General features: G+C 41.4%; 1 protein-coding gene and 1 long non-coding RNA gene across 2 annotated transcripts in view; one reads left to right on the top strand and one right to left on the bottom strand.

The window, feature by feature from the left end:
- Window positions 1-26,584, top strand: part of TRPM3 (transient receptor potential cation channel subfamily M member 3) — a 279,668-nt gene that overhangs the window by 178,483 nt on the left and 74,601 nt on the right. The window contains exons 8-16 of the mRNA XM_081264172.1: window positions 3,137-3,237; window positions 4,742-4,876; window positions 7,252-7,302; window positions 16,078-16,113; window positions 16,265-16,405; window positions 18,526-18,555; window positions 19,324-19,613; window positions 20,680-20,908; window positions 22,901-23,068. Of these exons, the coding sequence (XP_081120298.1) occupies window positions 3,137-3,237; window positions 4,742-4,876; window positions 7,252-7,302; window positions 16,078-16,113; window positions 16,265-16,405; window positions 18,526-18,555; window positions 19,324-19,613; window positions 20,680-20,908; window positions 22,901-23,068 (1,181 nt within the window). The remainder of the gene's footprint in view (window positions 1-3,136; window positions 3,238-4,741; window positions 4,877-7,251; window positions 7,303-16,077; window positions 16,114-16,264; window positions 16,406-18,525; window positions 18,556-19,323; window positions 19,614-20,679; window positions 20,909-22,900; window positions 23,069-26,584) is intronic.
- On the bottom strand, window positions 1,477-25,925 carry LOC308632256. The gene is made up of 3 exons (XR_014018460.1): window positions 25,832-25,925; window positions 16,423-16,539; window positions 1,477-2,211 (listed from the first exon to the last, which is right to left on the bottom strand). It is a non-coding gene; the product is annotated as an uncharacterized lncRNA (long non-coding RNA).

Raw genomic sequence — 26,584 nt, 5'->3', positions numbered from 1 at the left:
AAGATCACGAGTTCAAAGCAAGCCTTAGTAAAAGCAAAGTGCTAAGCAACTCAGTGAGATCCTGTCTCTAAATAAAATATTAAAAAGGGCTAGGCTCAGTGGTAGAGTACCCCTGAGTTCAATCCCTGGTACCCTCCCAAAAAAAGTCAATGTCAAAATAGCTAGTCAAGAGGAATTTTTTTTTTTGGTACTGGAGATTGAATTCAGGGGTACTCAACCACTGAGGCACATCCCCAGTCATATTTTGTATTTTATTTAGAGACAGAATCTCTCTGAATTGCTTAGCACCTCGTCATTGCTAAGGCTGGCTTTGAACTCACAATTCTCCTGTCTCAGCCTCCCAAACTGCTGGGATTATAGGCATGTGCCACTGTGCCTGGCCAAGAGTATTTTGTGTGTGTGTGTGTGTGTGTGTGTGTGTGTGTGTGTATATATATATATATATATATATATATATATATATATATATATGGAATTATTTGCATATATATGTCAAAGACAATGAATACACCAGTTACCCTGATCTAATCATTATACCTACATGTATTTAATGTCTCAGTATATCCCCATTAATATGTACCGTTACTATCTGTCAATTCAAATATATTTATATTTTTTAAAAGGAAAACAATAAGCAAAAGAAGATGTAAAGTCCCATCCTTCCAAATGCAATCCCAATAGTCTTCACTTTTACTTTCCCTCTAAATTGATGACACTACACTTTGACACATTTCTATTTATCACTATTTATACCTGTTACCCTGATATGAATTTGTAGTCATACTGTTGTTATCGAGAAGAAAACTAATTTTCTTAATGGAAATTTCCCTGTGCAAACAAAATTATTATTCATCATTCTAAACACTCATAAATCTACTCCAATATTGTGGTTTATATGAAACCCACTGACTTGTGGACACCAGGATCAGAAATGTTCTTCCACCTATGAAGGGAACATGACCCTACAGCTCTCCAGGACCATCTTATTCAAAGTATGGTTCCAGATCAGCAGCAGCAGCATCTGGGACCCTGCTAGAAACGCAGAAACTCAGGCTTCAACCCAAAGCTACTGAGTCAGAATATCAGCAGGTGGAACACAAGAATTTGTATCCTAAAACAGTCTCAGGTTATTCTGATGCACACTACAATTTGAGAAGAGCTATCTAGCAAAAACCCTGTTTTCTAATTGTCCCCAGAGGGAAGAGGTGAGGATAATCAGGGAAAGTGGTCTAGGTTCCCAGCCTCTGCTGCACATAGGAAACACTTGGAGAGCTTTAGCAATAATCCCAAGCAATACTATTTAATTGGCCTGAGGTGCTCCCCAGGTGAGTCCATGGGTGGCAAAGTTTGGGAATTACTGGTACATACGGCTTCATCAGCAAAACTTGCCCCTGCCTTGCTGCTTCTCGTCTCCGCTGCTGATCACCCATAGGAATGGGCACTATATGCAATGACTGTCCCTCCCTCCTTCAGCAACATCAGAAGCAGCAGTGGTGGGAGCCCACTGGGTGTGAGGCTCACCTCTGCACCTGAGCACTTGTTGTTTTCACCCACTGTTAGTAGCTGTCTGATCTTTGACATTTTACTCCAACCCCTCTGGACCTTAGTATCTTCCTCTATCCAAAACAGACAGTAAGACCCCATTCTCGGGATTATTTAGAACACTACATTTGATACATGAAAATGCCCCATACTTTGGCTTTTGAAGACATAAGAGTCTTCAAAATATCTGAGCCAGGAAAGATTGTTTTCTCTTTTTCCTCCTTCCCCACTTTGAGATATTCAACAGCATGAATTTGGGCAAATATCAAGGAATATGTTTTCCTGAGCGCACCAAGGGTGTCGAATTGTGAAAAATCTGTTCTCATGTGAATTCACATATATGACATTCAGTCTCACAGAGCCTCAGCCAGGTAAAACAGGATATTTGTATGGTTCCCATTTCACAGATGACCAACAGTGGTATAGAGAAGTCCATGGTTATGCACACAGTCACACAATGGCAGACTCAAGAAACCCCATGTTCCCTCTGCCTACCACGCTGCCTCCACTCTCAGCCTCACATCACCAGCTTGCAGTCTGCATTCATGGGCAGCTTGCACTGACCAGCTCTGTCCCAGTGGGATCTTCTGTAAAGATAACAATGTCCTTTCCGTCATCTCCAATCCACCAGCCACTAGCCACATGTGGCTCTTGAGCACCGAAATATAGCTAAAATAGATGAAGAACAGAAATTTTAATTTTATTCAATCTTAATTAATTTATATTTAAATGGCTGCATGTGAACAGCATGGAGCCATTTACCGAGTCTGGGGTATAATGAGAAACTGGAAAATCTTTCCAATGGTTTCTCCCCACAACCTAAAGTACACCTAAGCTGCTGTGTGTGTTTCTCTTAAGAGAGCTCAGCTCTCTCTCACCAGAGTACCAACACTGGCCCACTAGCTGACGAGGATCCACCACATGCTAAACACAATTCCAACCATTCTTGAAATCAGATTAACCACAAGAGCAAAATGTGTTCTAGAAAAGCGCTTCTCAAACAACAGCATGAGCAGGAATCATCTTAAAATGGTTAAAATGCAGATTCTGCCAGGCATAGAGGCTGGGGCAGGAGGATGGTGAGTTGGAGACCAGCTTGTCTAATATAGCTAGACCCCATCTCAAAAAACAACAACAAAAATTCAGCCTCTGATTCAGTGGGTCTGGAGAGGGCCTGAGGTTTGCATTTCTAGCAGTGATGCTGCTGTCCCGGGGACCCTCTGAGCTGCCAGGCTGTAGTGCAGGGGTTCTCAATAGGCTGCTTTTGTTTGCCTCCATACTTTGGGGCCACTTGGCAATCTTGTTTGTCATTACTGGGAAAATGGGGAGAGGGGTGAAAAGTGCTAACTAGAACCCAGGAGATTGAGTTCAGGAATGCTAATAAATAATTTGCAATATATATAGGACAGCTCCACGACAAAGAATTATCCTCCCCCAAATTCAATGGTGCCAAGTTCGAGAAACCCTCTGCATATCTGAGCCTGCTCTTCAGGAGGAGGGGGTCGGTGACAGAGCAAAAGAGTGTGTCTTCTCTTTACAATACTGATCCTTGTTTTCTCTCTCCCATTCTTTTCTCCCATTTGTCTACACACAGGTGCCAATGCCTCGGCCCCAGACCAACTGAGTTTAGCTTTAGCCTGGAACAGAGTGGACATCGCTCGAAGCCAGATCTTTATTTATGGGCAACAGTGGCCGGTAGAGTATACATCGTCACCCCCAAAAAGCCCACTTGCCTGGGCAAGGGTATTTGTTTAAGGAGCTTTTGAGAGTGGCTCAATAAACTACTGCCTTTTTTTTTTTAGGATGAGATCTTGCTTTGCGCAGGAGTACCTGGCCTGGGCGCCTCTTCTCATATTTGAGGAAATGCTGCCACCTGGTGGAAGTTATAACTAAGCACATCACCTAATAGTCATACATTTCCATCCTTGAGTGGCCTTTGAGAGCTGTAGATAATATCTTTTAGCGTGTGTTTAAAGAGACATATAACACAAAGTTGTATAAAGCTGGAATTAGTTTGTTTCTGATTGTCTGTGAGGCGGGCAAAAGGAAGAGGTTGCTGCTTCCAAGTGGAGACGCCCCCTGCTGGTCTGCGGCTGGGTCATGCCTCAGGATGCAGAATTAGAAGCCTCCCGCATGCAGGTGCCATCTGGTCCTGGTGACTGAGCACAGGTCCTCCCTGCTCCCAAAGAACAACACAAAGAACCGAAGCTTTATATAACTGTTCTTGGTTTGTTTCCCTCAATTGACTCTACCAAAAATAAAAATTTGCGAAATTGCCCATTGGGTGGTATACACATGCATCCACAGGAGGTAACCCAACAGCCCAAAATTTCATTTCTGTGCCTGGAATCCTACCACTCATGGGCAGGTTTCTCTTAACCCTTCCTTTTCCTCAACAGCCTTTGGCTGAGCATAGCAGTTGTCTTCATGTAAAGCTAGTGAATTGCTAGCATGGAAATACTTGTCAAGGAATCTGGACACTGGGAAATTTTTATGAAAGGAATTAAATAAAAATCTTGGCTAGGAGTTGAAGCTAAGTGGTAAAGTGCTTGCTTAGCATGCATAAGGCCCTAGGTTTGATTCCCAGCACCAAAAAAAAAAAAAAAAAAGAAAAGAAAAGAAATCCTAGAATCCTAGCCAGCGGCAAACCAGATATTAGGTTGCTCTTTTTTTTTTTTTTTTTTTAGTTGGGTGACACCAGCTTGCCTCTGTCTTACCCATTTCTACACCTCCTGTATCTGTTTAGGCCCTTTGGTCTGTATCCTTAGGCTCATCTTCTCAAGTCAGCCAGGAGTCTAATTCAGAGCCCAGGGAATGTTTAAAAAAAAAAAAGACAGTAAAATACTTACTTTGGCTCTTCTTGGGCATTGCAGAAACTTGGTCAGAAAATGGCAAGGGGAAAAAGCCCCATAAATTCTTGCACCTTCTCAGGATTCAGGAAAAAAAATGGTTCAGGGAAGAAATAGCTTTTGGACCTTGAAATCCTTGACTTCTATTTCCAAAGGCAGCCCCCCCCCCCCCCCCCCGGACACAATGGTTGTCCCAAAGGTGGAACTGGGAACAGTCTCTCTAGCATGTTCTTGGATGTCCTGAAGATTTACCCGATGTCAAGCCATCCATTTTTAAGCTTTTCAGGCAAATGCCAAGGAACCGCATCCATAGACCCCGGGGCAGACTAACTCAGTGACTTGATTTGCAGGTGGGGTCTCTGGAACAAGCCATGTTGGATGCCTTAGTTTTGGACAGAGTGGATTTTGTGAAATTACTCATAGAGAATGGAGTAAGCATGCACCGTTTTCTCACCATCTCCAGACTAGAGGAATTGTACAATACGGTAGGGCCAAGCTAAGGCACTTGTTATTTTCTTTGTTTTTTTTTTTTTTTTTTTGCTTACCTTCTCCTGCCCCCAACATGCCTGTGATTCTCTTCCTCCCCTAAATGCATGCATCATTCTTCACAATACTCCCTTAGACCTTTGTAGACTACAAACACCAAGTCACCAAGACTCCACTTGTTTTAACTGCTCAGTTGTCAGCATCCAAGGCAGAAGGTTAGGTCATCATTTGAAGGGACCGTTCTCATGTTTTTAGACAAAACAAGGCTGTGGAAATTGGAATACAGTTTATTCTGAAATCCAGAGGGCATTTGTGACAATTGGCAGAAGAGGAATGATTTAGCTCTAAGCATCAAAGGAGGCCACTTAAGTACCTGTGTCATTTTGTAAACTTCAGAGCTATGAAGTTCTTTCTTTTCCCACAACAGTGGAATTAGATGTAAAATACCTCTTGTTAGGAGTTACCTCAAAAGAAGTTTTTGTTTGCTTTTTTTTTGTTGTTGTTTTGTTTTGGTTTGGTTTTAGAGTCAATTTCACTGTTTTATAGATAAGGAAATTGAGACTGTCTTAGTCTATTTGTGCTGCTATAACAGAATACCTAAGATCAGGTAATTTATAAAAAACAGACATTTACTTCTCACCATTCTGGAGGCTGAAATTCTAAAATCAAGGGTCTAGCAGATTCTGTGTCCACATGAATGGACAAGGATTGAAGCAGTACACAGGAATTGCTTCAGTACTTAAATGTGTTACAACACATTCGCTTAAGGATTTAACATTACAATTTTAGATCCTACAAGAAAATTGCCACAAATTTAGCACATCAAAATACAGAACACCTAGCTAAATTTAAATTTCTGATAAACAATAAAGAGTGTTTTTAGTGTAAGTAGAGTTGTCCCTCTGTTTCTGCCTGGAATTGGTTCCAGGAGTCCCCACACATCCTCCAATAGACTTTAAATTATATCTAGATCTCTTGTAGTACCTAATGCAATACTAATTCTGTGTAAATAGTTATTTTACTGTATTGGTTAGTGAAGAATGGCAAGAAAAAGGTATTTTTATGTTCAACACATAGTTTTTTTCCAAATATTTTCATTCTATAATTGGTGGAATCCATGAATGTAAAACTCACAGATATGAAGGACCACCTATATATCCCAAATATTTCATGGGACATACTTATGTTAAAAACTGTTCAGCACTTATCTGAAATTCAAACTTAATTAGGCATCCTCTACTTTATCTAGCATTCCTGTTTCTGAGACAAGAGAATAGAAACTCACTTCACTTTATTCTTACCTCAAATACAAATACATATTTTCACCAACTCTCTCTTTTCCCCAGCCTATGGCTTTTCCTTTAAGTCAGATATCAGCAAACTATCACCAAAGTTCAGATCCAGCCCACAGCCTTTTTCTGTACACCCTGTAAGCTAATAGTGAATATATACAATATATACATATATATACATATATGTTGTAGTTGGACACAAAACCTTTGTTTTATATGTGGTGCTGAGGATCGAACCCAGGGTCTCTCTCTACTGCTGAGCCACAACCCCAGCCTCTAATAATGACTTTTATACATTTTTTTTAAATGGTTGAAGCAGTCAGAAGAAGGATATTCTATAACATATTTAAACTATAGGGAATTTTATTTCTGTGTCCATGAATAAAGTTTTATTAAAACACAGCTAAACTTGCTTGTTTATATAAAAACAACAGAAAGGCTGAGGATGAGCCTTAGTGGTAGAGCCCTTACTTAGCATGTACAAGGCCTTGGGTTCCATCCCCAGTACTACCAAAAAAAAAAAAAAAAAAAAAAAAAAACAAGAAGAAGAAAATAAACAACAACAACAAAGTCTATAGCTGCTTTCACAGTGCAATAATAGTTAAACTGATTTGATAAAGACTGACTAGTCCACAAAACGTCAAATATGTTCTACCTGGCATTTCACAGAAAATATTTGCCAACCCCTTTTTGAGATAATTTTCTAATTCATTATAGAAAGTAAAGAAGTCTCAATGACAATGTGCCCAGGTATTTTTCCAATTGGTAAATTGGCCCTTATGTTTTTCCCTGCTGCAAAACTAACTCCTTCGATGACGTCTGGGCCCAGCTGTCTACAGAATTGACAACATGCCTTAGAAACTTTGAACCTAGGATCTCCAACACCTTTTCTTGCGACAATCCAATCCAAAATTCTGCCTGTGTTTCTTTAGAAAAGACAAACAAAACTGAGCAACTAAAACAAGGTCCATCGTAACAAACTGCCCTCCACCCATCAGAACCCTTCCTTCCAGAACCTTCTTGCCTTGCCAGTTAGAGCCCCTGACTAGCAAAACTGTTTGATTCTTCTTTATTGTTTTCAGAGACATGGGCCCTCAAACACATTGTACCACTTGGTCAGGGATGTCAAAAAGGTAAGAATCCTCTCGACCCCAGGTCGGAGGCCCTGTCTTGACCGCTTCCTGTGATTAGAAAGCGACCGTTTTGCATGAGCTGCCAGAGTGTTCCTGTGCCTGCCTGACTCCCATCCAGAATGGTGTGCGCGTGCGTCTGTCTAACTGACACCTCTGCTGATGATGCAGCTGCAGTTTAACCTCCAGTCGCCATGGTTTTAGATGCTTTACCTTGGACATAACGCTTCTGAATAGTGGAACTCTAGGCTTTCCCTGTGCCAGGTGGATTTATGCCGTTCCCTGTACTTTTCCATATACCCCCCTCACTACCTGGGGAGCGAACTGACCACAGGAGTGTCTCCATTTACTAGCTCCTGATACAGTGCCACGTCCAGCATACCAACAAGAACAGCTCCAAAAAACAGGCACCAAAACAAATATATATGTGGCATTCTTCTATCACTTAATGGTTTTCAGAACATGTTGTCACACCAATCATCTCATTTGATGGGGGATGAGGGGGTGAAGCTAGTGTAAGCCAGGCCAGGTGGCACACACCTGTAATTCCAGTAACCTGGGAGGCTGATGCAGGAGGGCTCACTAGTTCAAGGCCAGCCTCAGCAACTTAGAAAGATTTTTGTCAAGTCTCAAAATAAATAAATAGGGTTGGGAATGTAAGCTGAGTGGGTAGAACACCCCTGGATCCAATCCCCAGTATCACAAGAAAAAAGCTGGCAGATATAGGTCATGTAGAATTATTCACATATTACAGATGAGGAAACAAGGAAATGATAACTGCATTGGGTGGTCATGGCTGTACTAGGATTAGAGCCCCGATCTTTAATTAATAATGAAATAATAAGAGCTACGATGGAGTGATGATTAGGCCCAGTGTTTTTGTAAGCTTCCCATGCATCTTAACACATTTAATCTGCACAACAGTTTTATGAAGTAGAATTATTATTATTTTCTTATTACCAGGCAGTATCTCCATTTTAAGATGAAAATAAGTCATAGGAAGGTTATGCTGAATCCTAGCAAAGGTCTCATTCCTTTGCCCTACAGAATTGCCTTCAGGGTCAGCTTGGGTTCTGAACCCTTAACTCCAAAGGACAATAAAGATGATGGCACCTTATCCATCTCATATACACACACATGTACACATGCATACATATGCCCACTATCATTCCTTTGTAGCAATTCTTCACCAAAGTCCACGGAACATACTTAGAGAAAGCTTCAAAATGAAGTTTGAAAATGGAGTACAGTTTTTTTCATATTATAGGAAGTCATTGGCGAGAACTGACCTATAGGTGCTCTGAAGCAACTTTTAAATTGTTTTTTCAAAAGGTCAAGCAAAGTCCCTGGGGCTGTTTAAAATCCATCTATTTGAACCCACTAGATCTTTGATAGTAATAAGTGAAGGATATAAAAACAAAAACCTCCTTCTTTTTTTTTTTTTTTTTTGGCCCTTGTAAACTTTTCTCCCATCTCCAGGGTACCTTAATGAAGGATATGCATATGTGTCAGCGAGCAAACCTGTAGCTCTTTCAAAACAAGCCAAGCAGATGCAAACCCATCTCTCTTTCCTTCAACACTTACGGTTTCATTTAATGGATCCAGGCTGAAAACCGCCTGGAAGCTAAACTCAGAAGTGTCCTCATTCAATTTATTCTCCCAAGCTCTTTGATGCTCACGTTCAATAAAATGTTTTGAGGTTTTCTAAAATAACATACAAAGCATAATCCCTTCACCTCAGACTAGTCGGTGGGGTTCTCTGAAGAGGTGGCCATGCCTCTGTCCCTGGGTCCTAGGTATTGGCCAACCCAGCCTTCAAACAAGTCGCTAATCCACTTCCACCACCACCCTCCCAGCAGCAAATGTCTCGCCTGATTTTTCAATGGGATTTGTGCAGTTAGATCTCACTGACTACAGATGATAAAAATCCCTGTTATTAGTTTCTCTTCCCCATAGGACTCTGCTCTGCAAGATCATTTTCTCTTTTCTGAAATCCCTCGAGCTGCCTCTTGTATTTGCTCACATCGCCTATATTATTAGAAGCCTATAAAATATCTTTGGGTTTTTCTTTTCTTTTTATTTCTTTGTTTTGTTTAGCTTCTTGGCTAAAAATATGCATCAAAAATAATATATATACTAACAAGAAAGAACACAATGGAGCCCGGTGTGGTGGCGCCCACCCATTATCCCAAGGGCTGGGTAAGCTAGGGCAGGAGGATCCTGAGTTCACAGCCAGCCTCAGCAACTTAGCCAGACCCTGTCTGTAAATAAAATATTAATAGAGCTGTTGATGTGACTCAGTGGTTAAGCGCTCCTGGGTTCAACCCCTGGTACCGAAAAAGAAAAGAAAGAACTGAATGATAAGAATTTAGAAGGAAGGAGTTTTAGCTAAGAGATTTTTTTTTTTTAAGTGTGAGCCAAGTATTGGCACAAGAAGATAGTTACATAAGCATGTCCTTTACTTACTAATTTAGTAACTGGAAAGAAATGGCTTTAAAAAAGAAAAAACATCTAGAAAGGGACTGAACAACTAAGAACAATGTATCCTTCCACCAGGGAAAAGGACTGCTGATGGGGGGTTGAGGGGAACAGGGCAGAGTAAGTCCTTGTTTAGTTTCTTCCCTTGGAAGGAGTCGGGGCAGGAAGCGCAGCGTCAAGTGATTTCTGTGGTCAAGGTGAGTGTCCGACTCCGGAGGAGCCAGAAGAAATAGTCATAGTAGTGGAAGGAGCCAGAAGCACCTGCGGTTGATGTTGTATGAATGAAGGGAGCTGCACTGCGGCTTTCTGTTTTGTGTTTTCAAAACAAGTGACAAGAGAAAATTAACATTGGTGCACAACTTTCTCACACGGTTCCAGACTATTTCCAGCAATGTAGGCCGAAAAGATACTGAGAGCTACAAAAACTGGGCTTAAAATGCTAAGGAAGTCTTGGGAAGTTTACTCAATTTTCAAAATTGGAGAATATGATAATAAGCAGCTAGTTCACTCTTTACAATAGCAGGGGAAATATATAGAGAGACATGTTCCATCTATGACAAAATGAACCAGGAATTTATAAACTCCAGTACAAAATGCTGCTCATGAGTTAGAAAACACAGCTCTGGACTTTAAACATAGCATTTGATAATGTGTCTTTAAGTTTTTTGTAAATAATGACTATAAACCCAGGAAGTGCATTTAGGAATGATGAGACCATCGAAAGTCACCCAATGTGACATCTCCAAATCCAACTTGTCTTTGTATTCTTTGAAACCAAAAAAAAATTAGATGTGCAGAATTGCTCCCAAACTGTTTTCAAGATCTCAAATTATTTATATCAAGGGAGCAATCTAGAACAATGAGAAAAGGAGTTGCTGTTCCGCATCAGAAATTTTAATTGATATAAGTCAATCCAGTTTACTCAACTGTATTCATGCATAAATCCATTAATGTACCAGTGCTCTCCTTTGAAACCAGAGTGGCCTAAGTGTGTCTGCTTTTCTGTGAAATATAACCTGCTATTTTAGTAAATGTCTGCTTAATTTGTGCCTCTGTATGTTTTCAAATAGTAGTTTTTCTTTCTTAAACTAAATGTGCTAATATTTCAGGTTACCTAAACTCTCCCTCCCCACCAAAGGAGGGTGGCATTTGACTACTATACAGAAGTAGTGGTGAAATTGTGATAAGTTCATTTACATGGGAAGTAAGACCCAGAACTTAGCAGAATGCAAAGGTGTTTCTGACACTTGGGGTAAGGAAAGGACATTTTCATAAACCTGCCTTATATTCAGGCATATTTGCTAAAGTATTCCTATTTTTTAAGAGATTGACTATTAAGTCTATTACCTTGTTAATCTACCAAACAGTGGAATAATGTCCTCGCTTTCCCAGAGCTCAAATCAAATTACCTGGTAATTACTCAAAGGAACTCAATGTATTTTTCCTTATTATAAAAACTATCCCAGAACAGTCTTCCTCACTCACCATTGGCAAAGCGAAAAACTAGCAATCATCTTATACTTTTCACACAACAGAAGGAAACAATCTCGTTTGGAAGGTTGTTGTGAGTTTCAAAGAAAAATGAATGTCCCTAAATAGCTAAAATCAAATAGCTGAAACCTGATAGCAATATCAAGAGGTGACCTCTGAAAAAACAGTTCATTTTGAAAAGCAGGTCTAATAAGTGAACTCGAACTATTCTTTAACTAAGATATCGTTAAACATGGCATGGGTTAAAACTTGCCTTCAGACTAGTCGTCCACAGTCTGAAAAAAGAAGGCAACATCTTTAAGTTACCAGACTGTACCTTCCCACATGCCCAGAGGCTCCAGCAAGCCACGTGACCTACCACGTGATGTTAAGGCAGGAAATGGAAAATCATTTTCCAGACTCTGCCAATGACCAGTCATGATCAAAAGGGTAGGGAGGTCTGGGGACAGGCTCTGTTGTGGAGCACTTGCCTAGCATGTGCAAGTACCTGGGTTCAATCCTCAGCTCCATGAAAAAAAAAATTTTAATAAGATATAATCAAAAGGGTGGGGAAGGGTAACAGAAACAGAAGGCAGAATTCGTATTATTGCAGTATGAAGGAAGCTAAGAAAATTCCAGTTTGAAAAGGCCCTGAGCAAAGGAAGACTCCTCCACAAGGTTTTGGGACATTATCTTTTGGCATGTGAGGGGTTGCTCACCTCCTCCGCTTTCTCCAAAGGAGATGGATACGATGAACACAGCCCATCCCTGTCTAAGCCTTTACCATTCCTGATTCTGAGCCCCCAGTTCCCACTAACTGAATTCCAAGGGACAACTGGAAGCTACATGAACCCTGAAAGCTCTGGACAGGTGTCTTTGCCCAATGGCCTGGCAGTATAGAAATAAGAGCAGCTGCCAGGTACTGATCCTAAAACTGCACTCTCAGACATAGGCATGGCCTTAGAAATAACTCTGTCCAAATCACCTATTTTCAGAGCATAAACGGAAGTACAGAGAAAGAAAGTGATGAGTCCATTGGCACAAGAGTACAGAGACAAGACCACAGCCCAGCCTTGTACTGTTTGCACTTGGTAGCCATGTCTCTGGCCTCTGGCTGTCCTCTGCTAGAGGACCCAGAAAGTTCCCCACTTCCCAGCAGGGCCGTCCTAGGAGAAGCAATGCAAAAGCATCATGTGAGACATCTACAAGTCACAGGTGATCCAGGCCACCAGCCCAGCACCACATCATGCCATCCCCTTTAGAGTCCACCCAGGACACAGTAATCCCACGACATCTAAATTGTACCCAATTTTATTCATTTTGTCAAATTTGTTTCTTCTTCCCAAAAGGGTTTCCACTCTTCTAATAAGAAATAGAAAGCTGATTTCCCTCAACTTCTCTGTTTCCACCAGTCATCAGCCTTGCAGGCAGCATTCAAACCCATGCCTTGCTAAAGTAACCTTTCCCTCCTCCGGATATCACTTCAACAAGAACATCTGACCCTGTCCTTCTCCTCTAATCCTGTGCATACTCTGGACTCCTTCATGTCACCTTACCACACAGAACAGAGCAGGCGGTTAATTGTTGGCGAGCCTGGCTTCTGGTAGGTGAACATCGCCCCCTTGTGACCAAACAGAATGCAAGCCAGTTCCTGTCACCTTCACTCAGAGCCACACCCAAATAATCATAGAGTCCTTTCTTCTGCTTCAGATCCGACTACACAGAAATCATGCTACAATAATCAACCTTTCATGAGAATATCTTGGCACCTTCCTTGGCAGTATATGCCACTAAAAGCTCTATTAATAAAAATCATTGCGTAAAAGTATTGTATTTGCCCTTAATTTTTTATTTACTTTGAATTTTACTACTATTACCACTTTATTGGCAATCTCTAGTAGTAAAGACACTTAAAATGCATAAATATTGCCATGCAGTTATTGGTCTTCAGGCAATATTGGTGTCTCAGTCTTAGAATTCAAGTTCATGCTCACATGTAGGTTTCCCAAAACAAAACACCTAGGTGTCAGGCTCACTATTACCCAGCTTTTAAATTTAGAAAATTCTTATAACATGAAAAGTAGGAGATCTGGGAATGTAGCTCAATGGTAGAGCACATGACTTATATGTGCAAGGCCCTGGGTTTAATTTCCAGCACCACAAATATAGAAAGAAAGAAAAGTAGGCACAAGTTCATAGACTTGCTCTGGATTGCTTTTCAATAGCATCACAATAAATTCTTTGGGGGACTTTCCCAAAATCTGGAACATAAGCAAAGCAGCATGGTGTTTAGCCCCTGTTTTTGGGAAAAGACCCTGAGGGAAAGTTGCTGGTTCATGAGGGGGACAGAGAAGCCCAGGACAGCTGACTGAAAGCCAGTGTGCTTTATCCCACTGCCTCCCAATGCCAAGGAAAATAACAGATGGTGGGCATCCTTGGAAGGTCATCTTATCAGAGCCAAATGTGCATGTGAATAGACTGACCCAGGCATGGCCTGGCTCCTGGAATCTTCTACTCTTTAAATAACAGCCTTGCCTCATATCCAGTAGAGCTGGAGGCTACAGAAACTGTGGCCTCATTATATTTTAAAACTCAAATTTTTATGGAAAGGGCAATACATAAAAAGTCACTATCTTAAAACTTTCTGTGTTCCCTTTTGAATAGTTTTTGCCATACTTTGCATAACAAAGTCAGACAATTGGGTTTTGTTAGTAACCTGAGGACAGCCTAACTAGTTACATTGATTAAATCATCTTCAAAGGGGAACGAATTTCTGAGGTGTGTGGGGAGGACAACAGAGATCATTTTTGTGAAGGAGCCATTCAAATAATGCAATGGGTCTCACACTGGACCTCACTGGGCCAAGGTGCTTCCACTTTATACACAGTGCCCTTCACAATCCTGCCTGTGTGTTTTGCATTAGATCCTCAAACCCAGGAAGAGGCAGAACCCAGTGGATGGAGGTGGGAGCTAAATCTGGGGACAGCAAGGAAGTCTAAAGAGCCCCAGTGAGATCACACACCTGAGGCTGGTGCTCCCAGGGCTTTCCCTTCATTCCTACCACACTGAGAATTGCTATTGAATTTATGTATAGGGGTACACATGTATTTCAAATCAAATTTCCCTACGAAAGAGGGCTATCCCAAGCGGCAGAGACTAACAGACTGCGACCATATAGTGTATGACACTATAATACGAAAAACCCAAACCCAACCTTGATCCCACCCACATCAATTAATTTCACTAGTTTATTAATTTATTAAAAAAACTTCTAAGTGCCTACCATACCACAAAGACTTAAAAAAGCACTGAAAATATGTAGATTAAAAGAAATTCAGGAGGAAGATAAAAAGAAATTCAGAAGGGGGCACTGGGAATATACATTTAAGAAACATTTAAGAAATATCTAAAGCTCAAGCTTTTAAGAGTAGGTCCAGTGGGTCACCTCTAACTCTGAATCCCAAAACCTTGGAAGGGATGTGGTTGGCCAAAGGAAAGCTGAGCAAGGGTAACTGAAACCTATATTCAGCTCAGCAAAAAAAAATTAAGTGAATTTCCCACTGACAGTGTTCCCCATGTTGTACTTGAATGTCCCTGTTCTGCTGTGCAGGCTTCTATTGCCTCCCTGAAACTCATTTAGTAGAGAAGTGGCTTCACAAGCTTTGGTGTGAATCAGAATCACCCAGAGGAGCTAATGAGGCACACAGGGACCCAGTACTTGGATGAAGTAATAGGACAAGGCCCAAACCTTTATACTGTCATCACTCCCCAGGTGATTCTGATACCACTAAAGTTGGAAAATCCAGTGTAGATTAGGAGGTTCTTCTCAAAATGACAGAAATCTCACGTGACATCCTGGGTGGGTCATCCATTAAAGAAAAAATGCACCCAAAGATTCCTGCCTCTGAAATCTAAGGACTTGCACACCAGCCTTCCCCCAGTGGTACTGTCCCCACCACTCCTGGTACCCAATGCCCTCCTGCATGAAGGACGCAGCTGTTCAGGCTAATCAGTGGTGCCCCTGAAATTCACAGTGCACAGAACTACCTCTTCCTTGACTTAACAGAACAAGGATTTTCCTTAGACCCTAGAAACCCCCTTTGGAAGTAGAAAGCAACAATGAGTAGACAAGGAAAGCTTTTCTGTTTTGCATCTATTTTTGGCCCACATCTAAGAGACATACCAGGTGTGAAGGCCTGGGTTCAATCTCCAGCATCTCAAAAATAAATAAATAAAATAAAATAAAAAGATACACCATAACTCCAGGTCCCTGAGAAAGGCTACTCTCTTTGAAGGAAAAGGTAGAAAATCTCCTTGATTCTGGGAAAATATTCCATTGATAAAATTTCTTCTTCTATTCCTCCCCACTTCTCTTTAAATACAAGGGTTCTTCATATACAACTCGATCCTGAAATTCCTATTCCCCTCCCTACACACTGTTCTTTTATGAAAAATTGCCCTTTAAAAAAAAATTGGTTAATAGAGATTTTAAAGGATACCTGGGCTCTAAGCAGGTCCTACCCCATGCAGGCCCTGGTAATGACCCTCATCCTCTGGGCGGAGTCTTCCTTTAGTGAGTGGGAAGAAGATAAATCATCTGCTAGAGGGTGGTGACAGGCCTGGGTCAGAAACAGAGAGGGGGCTGGGGAACGTGGGGGACCCTACTCCTGGTGGCTGGGAATGACAGCATTTGCCATGTCTAGCCTGTGTTTCTTTCTGCTACACTGGTGTTTTTTTCTCCCCAGCTGAAGACTTGAATAAATATTTTGATTTTCTGTTATTGCCGACGATTACTGCATCTTCTTATTTAACTTATGTCTTCTTTCCAAGCGAGAATATCCAGGTTTCGGTTGGATCTATTTTAAGGTGAATTAATTAACCAGCATAATAATACATTCATATGTTTCTTTTTTCATTATATTTTACTCTAAAATAGTTACCGAACACGTGCAATAGAATCCCTAGTAAACCACGCTGTCTTTTGGATTTGTTTGTTTCTTTCTTTCTTGTCTGACAGGGGAACCTGCCCCCAGACTACAGGATCAGCCTGATTGACATCGGCCTGGTGATCGAGTACCTGATGGGCGGAGCTTACCGCTGCAACTACACGCGCAAGCGCTTCAGGACCCTCTACCACAACCTCTTCGGCCCCAAGAGGGTGAGTTCCAGCCGTACCTAGGTGGCGCAGTAGTAGGTTGGGAGAGATTCAGGGTGCGGCTTCTTGATCTCCATAGGGGAGGCCTGTTGAGAAGGTGGTAACTGCTCCTCCTCTTCTTCCCTCTTCCATCCAAACTGTTAAAAAAAATTAATTTGGCAACAAATACTATCAGTTGTTTTCCTTGAAGTGACAACCTCACTTTGGTCATTCCAAAAATGCCTGCCCAATGTCCAGTCTCTCTGCCCCAGTCTTGTCTGCCAGTCTTCCCTTCAAGTAAAAGCGATAGTCTATGTAAACAAAGGGGCTGTGACTTAATCCAGAGAATGCCAAAGTGCTTTACCTCAGAACAGCCATCTAGATCATAGGTAGCACAGATGTTTCTGGGTCAGGCTTCCCGATTTATCCCAGGGGATGGTAATAGCACACACAATCAGAGATTAAACAAACATGGTAATTATTGAGGGCTCCAAGAGCATGTTTAAGGGAAATTAGGGTTTTGTTTACTTGTTTTTGTTTTCTCCAAGTGCCTATCAGCGTAATCCAATGACCATAGTGAAGTTTGGTATCACTACCTTAATTTTTATTGATTGATTGATTGGACTGAGGATTGGACCTGGGTTGCTCTACCTCTGAGCCACATCTTCAGGGGGGGGTTATGTATTGAGACAGTCTCACTAAATTGATAAGGCTGGCCTCAAACTTGCAATCCTCCTGCTTTAGCCTCTGGAGTCACTGGGATTACAGGCCTTTGCTCTTACCAGCTTCACAGTTTTTACTCTTGCTAAAGCACCAAGCCGTTTTACTCCCGACAGCTTTGTGCCATCTAAGCTAGTGTAGACACAATATCCAAACTCAGTATTATTATGAACATAGATTGGACTTCTTGCACCCTCTGAAAGGGTCTCGGGGCCCCTCGTGACCCATGGTTGACATTTTGAAAGCTGCTGCCCTATCTGGTAGTGGACATCATTTTTCTCTTTCTTTTGTTTTCCTCTATTTTTATTTTTTTTTCATTTTATTTTTGTATTTTTAAAAAATTTTATTGATTCTTACTTTTAACAAAGCTTTATTCTGACTACAAAAGTATTGCGGGACTAGTGGGGAACTTTGAAGATACCAAAAAGCATAAACAAGAAAAAATAATAGCACAGATTATAAATTGGTGGTCATCTCAGAAGCTGAAAGAGAGAGAGAGAGAGAGAGAGAGAGAGAGAGAGAGAGAGAGAAGGTTCCAGCTATTCCCACTGAATAGTCACGTAAAATTTGAAGGACCTGTGAGGGCTGGGACCTTCCAATCTACTCAGATAACTTCCAAGATGGCACCCAACCATTCTGTACTACTTAGAACCACAGAATTTGTGATTCTGACCCCGAAGGTATTTTGGTATCTCCCTTTGTTAAATATAAATCAGAGATGTGCCAAGTGGCCTTCTCTGCTGGCTGCAGTCTGTGCCTATTGTGTACATTTCCAGATGCTGACACTATCAGTGCCTTGAGGGCCTCCTGCCACCCTCCATACATGCCCTCTCACCCTCTCTACTGTGCAGCAGCACAGGGAGATGGCCAGCAGGAAGCACCAAAACATGTATTTATGAATGATATCTGATACATCTCCAACTAATAGAGGTATTTCAGAGGTTGGAGATGTGTGGGATTTGATCTGTTTGGTTGTTTCATTGCTCGTCTGAGTTCAAGCTACTGTAACAAAATACCACAAACTAGGTGGCTTATGAACGTAAATCTACCACTCACAGTTCTGGAAGCCAGACGTTCAAGATCAAGGCAATTGGGAATCATGGCATTCTCCCCAAGAAGAATGATTATAGGAAAGTGAAAGAGATCTTGGTTCACAAAAGATATTATAAACCTTTAGGCTTTACCTGTGGACGATCACATCTCTTCAGTTTCCTAATTTTCTGTGAGTCACCAAAATCATTAAATCTCTAATTCTTTTATAAATTCTATGAATTTAGTTCCCTTTGTGTTGTTTTATTTAGAGAAATAAAATAAATGCTACATGGTGCACTAGAGTTATTGATTACTTGTTTATGATATAGTAGGATTCTTTTCTTACTTCTGTGAAAGAAAGACCTAACTGTGCTGACATTTCTTTTTAACAGCCCAAAGCCTTGAAACTTCTGGGAATGGAGGTAAATATTTGTTCAAATTATTAGTGTCAATTATTATCTTTATTACACATTTTTTAAAAAATACAGTGCTAGCGCTTAACATATCTTTCTAGAATAAGGAAATGAAGATTCTAAGTGTCATGAGGGCAGTTCCCAGTGGCTTTGAAAATACCACCATGAGGTTATGTTAGCATTGCAAACAAAATAAAGAAATAAGTCCTATTTGAAATACTAACTTGAAAACCAAGGAAGCATACAAATTCCCATAAGCAAAATCCATTCATGGGTGTTTGCAAATGACAACAGATCCAACAGCCTGAACTACTTCACAGATGCATCCGTAGATAGGCAGAAATGAGAGACATGCTATGTTTCCCATCTTTTGTTAAAATGGTTATTTTCATTTCTGCAAACACAAGTATAGGATATCCTTGTCCTTTCAACAAAAAAGGGGAGTGCTGTCTATCATGAGGTACAAAACTTACTAATAGAAGAAAAAGTGGACAGAAGTAAATAGAATAAGAAAAAATGCCTATTAAAATTAATTCTTTAAAGTATAAAATTGACATGTTCCCATGGGACTATGCTTATCATAAAATAAGCAGAACTTATTTTAAAATTAACCATACATGAGGTTGTGAGTTCTTTTAGGATAAAACCTGGCCTACTGCATTTCAGTATTGATCTCAGAGCTGAGCTAGTGGAAGATATACAATAACTATTAAATGAACTAATAAATGAACTGATTCATTTTTAACTCAGCCTCTCTGTTTTTATCTAAAATTACAGGATGATATTCCCCTGAGGCGAGGAAGAAAGACAACCAAGAAACGTGAGGAAGAGGTGGACATCGACTTGGATGACCCTGAAATCAACCACTTCCCTTTCCCTTTCCATGAGCTGATGGTGTGGGCTGTCCTCATGAAGAGGCAGAAGATGGCCCTGTTCTTCTGGCAGCATGGAGAGGAGGCCATGGCCAAGGCCCTGGTGGCCTGTAAACTCTGCAAAGCCATGGCTCACGAGGCCTCCGAAAATGACATGGTGGACGACATTTCCCAGGAGCTGAACCACAACTCCAGGTTGGCCAACCCAGCAAACAGGGAGGTCGGGGGAAACATGGGAAGGTTGTCTCCAAAGACTCCAAGGTCTGAGCAACACATAACATTAAAGGGAGGCAGTATCACCCCAGTGGTGCACACAGAGGGTACACACAGAGGGTACACAGTGATACACATACCAATGCACAGATTTCATGTCATCCTCTCAGCTTTCCCAAGAGGTAGGTCCTATTGTTATGCACTTTGTTGAGCTGAAGACAGTGAGATTCAGAATTTAGGGAACTTATCCAAGATCACTTGGATAAATTGTGGTTGGCAAGGCTGGGATTTGAACTTGAGGTCGGCCACATTGAAGAAGACACATTGCATTCTAATTGTTTGGACAGCCTCCCCCATAAATATGCCTTGGATTTGGGGCTCGAGTGTGGGGATCATGTCTTGTTGGACTTCCAACCTCAGCTCTAGACATGGTCCTGGATGCTTAAGGGATGTTGTCTGGATGAATTTATGAACAGACGAGACCTCACATGAAGCCATTGCTCCACACAGCAGCCACATTTTGTGGCTGGCCAGTGGATCTGTTTTAGTTAGCTTTTTCATTGCTATGACCAAAAGACCTGGCAAGAACAATGTAGAGGAAGAGAAGTTGATTTTGGCTCAGGGTTTCAGAGGGTCAGTCCATGGTCAGCCAACTCCATCACTGCGGGCCTGAGAACCAGCAGAACATCATGGTTGAAGGAGTGGTAGAGGAAAGCAACTCAGGATATGGCAATCAGGAACCAGAGAGAGACCTTTACTCACCAAGGAACAAAATATAAACCTCAACAGCATATCTCGTGACTACATCCTCCAGCCACTCATTACTTGTTTATAGTTACCACCTAGTTAATCCATATCAGTGGATTAATTCACCAATCAGGTTACAGCTCTCATAAGCTAATCATTTCACCTCTGAAAATTCTTGCACTGTCTCACCCATAAGCTTTTGGCGGACACCTCACATCTAAACCATAACAGGTCCATCCCCACTTTTGTCATGTAAGTCTCCAAGCTGGCCTGAGGCTCCTTTGTACATTCTCTCTTTCAGGGACTTTGGCCAGCTGGCTGTGGAGCTCTTGGACCAATCCTACAAGCAGGATGAGCAACTGGCCATGAAACTGTTGACGTACGAATTGAAGAACTGGAGCAACGCCACATGCCTGCAGCTGGCTGTGGCTGCCAAGCACCGTGACTTCATTGCGCACACGTGCAGCCAGATGCTGCTCACTGACATGTGGATGGGTCGGCTCCGCATGCGCAAGAACTCAGGCCTCAAGGTCAGCGCGCCCAAGAAGGCCCTGTGGGCTACCAGGGCCCGAGGGTGGGTTGTGGTTTTCCAAGCCAAATCTGTGGTGGGATTAGGCATTCCTTTATCTCAAGAGACTGCTACTAAAACCCAGCTGTTCACCAGAATCTCCTGGAGAGTGTTTTGAATTTCATATAAAGGCAAGGGTCTCCCCTAGTCCTTCTGAATCAGCATCTCTTGAGATAGCGCCTAGACATTGATGTTTTTCAGAAGATCCAAAGGCAGTGGTCACACAGGTTCCACAGGGAACACATTTGCTCTGACACAAGCCGGGCTATACTAGGAGTCCTCACCTAGGTAACCCTTCTCCATGGTTGAAGCCTAACCTCTCCCTCTCCCCCTAAGTCCTTTACATCATGTAGTAGAGACATTGAATCTTACCAAATGTGCTTGAGGCCTTTTTTGGGTATGTGTGGATATGGTAGTATTGGGGATTGAATTCGGGGGAGTTTTACCACTGAACTACATCCCCACCTTTTTTTTAAATTTTGAAACAAGGTCTCACTAGGTTGCCTATGCTGATCTCAAACTTGAGATCCTCCTGCGTCAGCCTCCTAACTGGATGGAATTACAGGTGTGCACCACCATCTCCTAAGAGAAATTTTTTAAACTGAAATAAATATGTGGCAGATTTATATATCAAGGCATTGCTACATGATTCTGAGCTTTTGTTTTCTTTTTTTGGTGTTGGGGATTGAAGTCAGAGCCTTACACACATACTGTGCCACTCTGCTACATTCTCAACTCCCTAATCTATTATTATATGAAGAAAAACAATTTACAGACCAGTCTGTATAACCTGAGTCCCTTTTACAAAATGTATATGTGCAGAGTTATTGCAATATAAATTCATTCTTAAAAAAAAAACAAGAACAGAGTAAACTATATGCGGTGGTTACTTCTGAAGTTGAATGGACCTTATTAGGAATTTTTTTTTGTTTTAATGAGAAGTAGATTGGTAAGTAGGACTTGCTTTTTTAATTTTCAATGTTTTTCAAAGAAAACATTAAACTGAAAAAGAAAAAAGACAAAACGGGAGGTGGAAGATCAAAAGAAAATACAGTTTTGTTGTTTGCTTTTGGTTTTTGTTTTAATTCATTATAATGACAGTTTCTTTTTATTTTCAAAGTATATAACACGATGTTTTGATATACATGGTGAAATAGTTCTTATAGTTAAGCAAATTAACAAATCCATCATCTTGTATAGTTAGCCTTTTTTTTATGATTGTGATCAGAACTCCTAAATCTTCTTTCTTAGCAAATTTTCAGTGTACAATGTGATATTAAAACTGTGGTCCTCCTTAGATCCTGGGATTTACTCATCCTGCACACCTGTGACTTTGTGTCCTTTGCCCACCATTTACTAAGCCAGCAGTCCCTGTCCCATTCCTCCCTTCCCATGGGCTCTTGACCCAGAGTCACAGAAGTTTCCATGAAGCAGAACATGAACATTTCCCTGGCTGCATTATTAGTGACTGCTGAGCCTGACCTCAGGGGGCAGCTGAGTCAGTTCTTAGCTCCAAGGACAATGTGTCATGTCCTCTGAAGGCTAAGAACAGCACATGCCACCTGAGACCAGACCTGCCAGGCACCCAGAATCCAGGATCATCACCATTCCTTCCTTCTCCCTGACTGCTCTCCTGTCCCTGTGGCCATTCAGTCCTGGTCTGTCCCTGTCTTGTGCCTTGAGCTTCATTTTTCCCGACCCTTTGTTTCTTCAAAAATTAGACTTAGATACTATGCATAATATTTCTCCAATGGGACAAAGTGATCTTCTTCACATCAATGTGCTTCAGATATTCAGGTGTTCAGGTCCACACACAGGGCATATAACACCTGTACAAAGTGCACATGCACATGTACCCAAACACAGACACACCCCAGGCCCTCTGATTCTAAGCAACCACCTAATCTTAATCCTTTAAATGTGATTATTATTATTATCATTATTATTACTTTAGGTAATTCTGGGAATTCTACTTCCTCCTTCAATTCTCAGCTTGGAGTTCAAGAACAAAGATGACATGCCCTATATGACTCAGGCACAAGAAATCCATCTCCAAGAGAAGGAGCCAGAAGAACCAGAGAAACCCACAAAGGAAAAAGATGAAGAGGACATGGAACTGACTGTAAGGAAAAAAATAAATTATATATATAAAATAACTTGTGTGTGTGCATATATATACACAGTTATTTTCCCTGAGGAGAATACCAAATGCACTGATAAGGTTCAATAGTTCTTAAGGTCAGATAGCTGTCCCCATCTTCAAGTTAGTCATGGGTGCTGCCATTTAAGAATTGAGACCAGGGTATTATAAAAATGCCTCTTTATGCACAAATAACATGACTGCTTGTTTGGTTCAATTCTATGTGAAGTCCATCAGTCCAGTGGAGCAGGAAAACCCAATAAAATTCAGAGCAAGGCACCCTCAATTTCCCAGACCAGCAAAGGTTTATAAACAAGGAGATGATGTAGCAATCTTTGCGCAGAAAACAAGAAAGGAGAACCATGATTTGGGAGCAGCCAGCTTCACAGAGCTGGAACCCTTCTGCTGATCAGAAGCTGAGCCCTTGTCTATCTTCAGGGTCAGGCTCACAAATACAGCACTAATTGAATTTTGAGGTTTGTATGGAAAGCTTTTATTAGCTCTCCCCAGTGTAATTATAGAACATGGGTGCTTTGTTCTGCAGAGGGAACGGGCAGCTGCGCATGGGATGGCTTCCCACAGCCCCGCCTGAGCAGCCTGACTGTCACTGGCTCCTTGCCAAAGACTAAAAATATCCCATGCTATTAAAGGGACACACAAGGCTTCATAGCTCAGGAAACATCAAGCAACCACTCCCTAAGGACTTTCTCGATATGCCTCTCCCCCCTCACCACTCCAGCCAGCCATGGCTGCCATAATCACCCAGAAGGAACCGTGAGAGGAGAAAACGAAAATTGGTTTTGCTCAGGTGACAAAAGGCCTATGCATTATCATCCTGGTGGGACCACTGAGGATTGTTCTTCCGCCAGACAAAGAACATTTCCTTCAGTGGGCCCCTTCTCAACCTCTGTTTGCAGACATGATCCCTAACTCAAACACCAACTTTTGTTTCAGTTGCAGGATTTTTACAAAAATCCACATAGGTCTCTGCTCACCTCTATAGGAATACAGATGGTCTTCCCTGAAATTATCTTACCGTAATTTTGGCTTCTAAACCCCACGATGGATAGGAAATGATATTGTAATCATTAGCAGTGACATGGGTAGGGATAATGCTGAATTCTTCTTGGGCAGCTCAGCGGGGGAGTAAAGAGTGTGTTCTCTAGAGTCAGAATCCTCCCCATCACCTCTTGCTGTATGATTTTGAGCACTTTCATCATTTCTGTTGTGGGCATAATAACTTTGTGTGTCCCACAGGAAGCTGTGTGGTCTAAAACATATTCATGTAAAATGCTTAGACTGGCAGCTGACACACCACAAAGGTTGGTAAATGCTCACAAATGTACACTAAGCATTCTTTGTACACTTCTTCATGGAATCCTCACACTGGATCCACAAATAAGCACTGTTTTTATTAACCCCATTTTACAGATGAGGAAGATGGGACTCAGAGAGATCAAACTGCCCAGGTTTACCCAGTTGCAAATCTGGGATTAGAACCCAGGCAAACAGACTCCACTGGTCCCTTTTTTGATTCAGGGAAGAAGAGAATTTCTTCCTCATTTCAGCTACTTTGGGTGAACACATAGTAGAGAGAATTCAAAAGCAACATGCAGGCTTCCTAAGTCAAGTGTGAGGTGACCTTGATGTAGACACACCTCCTAGGAAGTCAGCCAGGAGCTGACTCAGCCTTCTGCCTGGTTGGATCTCCAGGAAGAAAGCAAAGGGAGGAGCTTCCCCTGCTCAGGCTAGAGCTTTGAGGATCTGATCCTGCAGGAAGCCACAAAAAAGGATGTATCTCTAGACTGAGAACAGCCTCCCGTGCTGTGTACTGAGAACCTGCGTAGGAGACACAGGGTGGCCTTGCTGCCTGGGCTTGTTCTCCCCAGGGAGAAGGAAAGGAAGTCAGGATAGACTTGAGGACAGCAAGCTCAGACCCTGATGGCAAACTCTGTCCCTGCTGGGGCTCCCATCAGCAGGCTCACCCCAGGCAGGACTGAGGGTGCAGCTTAATGATATCTCCCCTTCTTTCATAGGATTGACATTTGAGCTTCTGTGTTAAACTAACATATCTCCTCTTGTAATGGGACATCCTTTGTCCTGCCAAAACTATAACCCAAAATATTCGCCTTGGTTCACTCCATTTCAGAATGTTTAGTCCTTCAGGATCTTTAGTTCACGTCAAAGGATCTTTTTCTACATTAACACCTGTGTTCAGGCAGCAGAGATTTAAAATCCACAATGTACAGTGTATTTGAATTTGACCCTTAAATTCTGCTTTAGGGGATGTCAAAGGAAACATTTGACAATAGGGAAAAGAAAAATAAACCAAATCGGCAAGTGAAGCTGCTGAGGCCAGAATTGAGGAAAGGGCAAAAATGCTCTAAAAAGAGCAGGCTTTTTAAAATTGGCATTTGAATCATAAAGGCAAAACTGGTTACTTTGTTTTCTTTGTTTGTGTTTGACCCACATGGCCTTGTAAGTGTCTCCACCTTGCACTTTGCCTGATAAAGTACCAACATGTCCACAGCCCCAGAGATGGCTACGTTGGGAAATCCAGTGTCCCTGGAGATAAGCCCCAGCTGCCTCCTCTCCAAGATGCCTAAAGATCTCCAATCTACCTTTACTTCTATCTCATTATGTCTCCAGAAGGCATTGCATTGTCAAACATAGACATAAGCAGAACAGAAGCAGGATAATTATGCTACATAAATTATAAATTGTAGAAGGACAAATACCACGTACCTTCAGAGTTTCTTGAGATCAGTGATCAATACTTAGAGAATTGTATGGGGGTCTAGTGTTATCCATCTTGAAGACTGACTCAGCTCACTGACATTAAACACCTAGACAGACAGTGGAGGAAAATTTGATCTTTTAATTAACTCAATGTCCTTTTCTAGCCAGAGTGTCTACAAAGAGATGGAAGTTACCTTCCCATAAATTCAATTGATTAGAGAGAAATCATTTGTAATCATCACATATTTGAGAGAAGTGGTTATTTGAGATAGTGACTGAAGTAGTTGAAACTAATATTTGCATATTTTAGGTTAGGTTATTTGAAAACAGAATTATGTAGTAGTTACTTCTAGTCTCAAGTTCAAGACAAATTATTGCTGTAATTAGATTGCTCAACTTGAAATTCTTATGCCCAGTACTCTGTCTTGTCCCAAATCCTTGTTAGTTCCTCATCAGTCATAATATCTTACCCCATTTTTACATTTAATAAAAAAAATCTCATTTCCCAACAGCATGAAACTAACCTTATCTTAGAACAATATTGAAGAAGTAAAGTCAGAAAACTGTACTGCTATACATTCTAATAACATACTTTTTTGTGTGCAAAATCCCAACTAGATAATTTCAGTGAAGAGTAGCCAAGGTCTCATGTTACTTAACTAGCTAAGTTACTGAGCATCTATTATGTTCCAGGTGCTAACTTATTGGTAGACCAACCCTATATCAGGGGCTCTTATTACCCCTGTTTTACGTTAAAAA

The sequence above is a fragment of the Spermophilus citellus genome (genome assembly GCF_964194105.1).
Source record: "Spermophilus citellus genome assembly, chromosome: 2".
In the NCBI taxonomy this organism is placed as follows: domain Eukaryota; kingdom Metazoa; phylum Chordata; class Mammalia; order Rodentia; family Sciuridae; genus Spermophilus; species Spermophilus citellus.
Note: the sequence above shows the minus strand (reverse complement) of the source record. Positions and strands in the feature narration are given on the sequence as shown.